Source organism: Buceros rhinoceros, unplaced genomic scaffold (assembly GCF_000710305.1).
Source record: "Buceros rhinoceros silvestris isolate BGI_N320 unplaced genomic scaffold, ASM71030v1 scaffold36991, whole genome shotgun sequence".
Classification (NCBI taxonomy): domain Eukaryota; kingdom Metazoa; phylum Chordata; class Aves; order Bucerotiformes; family Bucerotidae; genus Buceros; species Buceros rhinoceros.
In genome coordinates this window covers 490-3,119 of record NW_010395495.1, presented here as the reverse complement: position 1 = coordinate 3,119, position 2,630 = coordinate 490, and the positions used below count along the sequence as shown (strand labels likewise).

At 52.1% G+C, this 2,630-nt stretch overlaps 1 protein-coding gene across 1 annotated transcript in view; it reads left to right on the top strand.

Moving 5' to 3' along the window:
- SACM1L (SAC1 suppressor of actin mutations 1-like (yeast)) overlaps window positions 1-762 on the top strand; it is a gene marked incomplete at its 5' end in the record, with an annotated part of 15,366 nt that extends 14,604 nt beyond the window's left edge. Inside the window, one exon of the mRNA XM_010145565.1 lies at window positions 533-762. Coding sequence (XP_010143867.1) covers window positions 533-669 — 137 coding nt within the window. The remainder of the gene's footprint in view (window positions 1-532) is intronic.
- Between the last annotated feature and the right edge of the window lie 1,868 nt (window positions 763-2,630).

Below are 2,630 nucleotides of genomic sequence, written 5' to 3'. Positions count from 1 at the left end.
TGAAATGTTTGCCCATTGTTCTGGAGACTGAGGGTTCACAATAGATCATTAATGTGGAAAAATGGTGTTGTAACTAATGGAGAAGTCACTTAAGGGGCAGGTAGTTGCCCCAAATTTAGTTGAAAGCAGATGTGTCTTCACCATGGGCTGGCTGAGTCCCCGGAAGAACACCCACCCAGGTCGGGGCACAGGGACAGCTGAGGACAGCCAGGTATAGGCATAAGCCCCTTCCGCTGGATGTGCCCCTAATCTAAACCTGCCTTGGGAGCTGTGAAGGGTTTTGCCTTCTGCTTTTGCCTCGAGTTGGTGCCAGCAGAGTTCTGGACTCTGCCTTCTGCAGCTCTGTCAGTGGTTGAAGAGCTGCGGGGCAAACAGTGTTGGCCTAGGTAAGACCCTGTATCCATGGGAGCCTTCTGACTTCATCTGACAGCACCTCTCTGCGGGAGGGCTTGAAGCGTTTTGCTTTTGTACTGAAAAAGTCTCTCTGGTAACTGGAGACAACGATCTAAACTGTCTGGCTGGCTCCTCGCAGGTGACACGTGGACTGAGACACTGGCCTATGTGCTTTTCTGGGGAAGTGCCAGCTTTGGAACTTTCGCCATCATCCTCTACAACGGCAAGGATTTTGTCGATGCGCCCAAGCTGGTCCAGAAGGAGAAGATGGACTGAATTTGTGTGTGTGGAAAGCGGCTTGGTAGCGAGGATTCCTCAAGCCACCCTTGGAGTCTCTACTGACCCGCTTTCCACACCAAACAGCGGTCTTTCAATGTCCTTCCTTGGCAGCGGCAGGAGGAAAATCGCGTCCTTTGGTGGTGGTAGATGTCAGGCGAGACCTGACGAGTCGTACTTGCAATGGTCACTGGAATATTGCATCAGGGGTGGGGGCTCCGCTCCCGCCAAAGTGACGCCGAGGTGACCGCCAGCTCTTTGGTGCCTGGGATGTTTCAGGGCTGCGTAGGCTCACAGTCCACCTGGGCTGTTCCAGCTGAACTGTTGGTCTCTGGTGTGACAGGAGAGAGCTCTGGTGCCGCTTGTGTGTCAAAACCCAGGTGCCGGAGCGTTAATAGCGGAGTTTCTCCCCATGGTCTCTGAACAAATAGGGCTTCATACCCTTAAAAGCCGAGTTCCAAGGCCTGCAGCTGGGTCACCTCTGTTGTGGTAAAGCCCATGTTCAGGAGTCTCTGTGTGTGTTTCTGGGGGCTTCTTTTCACTAATTGGATCCCCGTGCTCTCTGAAAACGAGCTTTTAGTCCTGTCTTGTCTCGGGCTGATGCAATATTCCACGAATCATTGTTGGGGTGAGGGGGCAGTGAGACTGGATGTCCTGCAGTCTCCAGATGAGATTCATTACTTAGCGAGTTAAACACAGAATTTTCTTCCTTAAGGTGTAAATGAAATCGAAGAATGTAAAAACCCTTTGCAGTGTTCATTGAACCTTCCTTACGCTAAAGGTCCAAAGTACTCCATGACTTTCCAGATGGGTCACAGCTTCATGGGTGAACTTCATATCGTTTTGCTAGCGGCTGCTTCCAGTCTTAGGAACTCCTGACAGACGGAAGGAGGAGGAAGCGCCTAGTCTGAACTCCGCCTCTGACCTCGGGGGCAGCAGCTCGCTTTTCATGCATGATACCGTCACACTCTTAAACACAAAAAAAAGGAAAAAAAGCTGCAGAGTAATCTGTGCTGGCTAATAATAAATGTGTGTCTTTAAATTTAGTGCTTCCAAGCTGTATAAAAATCAGTAATCCTCATCAAGGACCAATTTTAAACTATTTTGTCCCTTATTTTCTACGGTTGGTTGCAGGCCAGACCTGGGACTTGCTTAGGGCGCTGTGCAGTGTTTAATATTTCCTGTAAGTACGGCTGTATATTCAGAGGGCGAGTACGAGGTGTAGACAGGGGGCTGGGGGAACCCGTGGAACACTGGGACTGGCACCATGGTCACCCCTGGAGCTCGAACATCAGCCACGGCGACCCCCGTGTTCCGTTGGGTGGGGACTGAACATATGTACAGATTTTTGGCAACTGTTGACTGCTCACTTTAACCTGGAGTGTTCGCAGAGGCCTCTCCGGGGCGTGTGGACGTAACCCGCTTATGAGCACCAGTATTCGCAGAGTACCCGTTAGCTTCTAGACACTGTAATCGAAATACCAGCTGGGGGTGCACTGGAAAATCTTCTTAACTGGGAACGTTCAGAGGTGAGCTCCGCTCTGGGCACAACGGACAGGAACACCCCGGGCCCCCTGTTGTAAGTGGTGGCTTTGATGGCTCATCCTGCATCCCCGGGGAGAACTCGTGGCAGCAAAGCCCACCCTTGATCTGCTGCGGGGAAAGGGGGGTGAGACCCAGAGGACCGTAGGGTTCAGAGCAGGGCGGCACCTGCTCCCGTGCTTTGCAGAGTCTGTTTCTAAAATCACACATGGTGTACTCATAAATGACAATAAAATGTTCAACTTTTCTAGATGCGCTGTCTGAGCTGCGTTATTGTCCCTCAGCGGGGGGCGTCCCCTGGTTCTTCGCGTCCCCTGGTTCTTCCTTAGGCGCAGCAGCACGCACTAGTTGTGTCCCTGCTCGTGAAGGTGAAGGTCTCGCTGTGCTGCGCTTGGCTCCGGTGCCAGGTCACCGCCGTT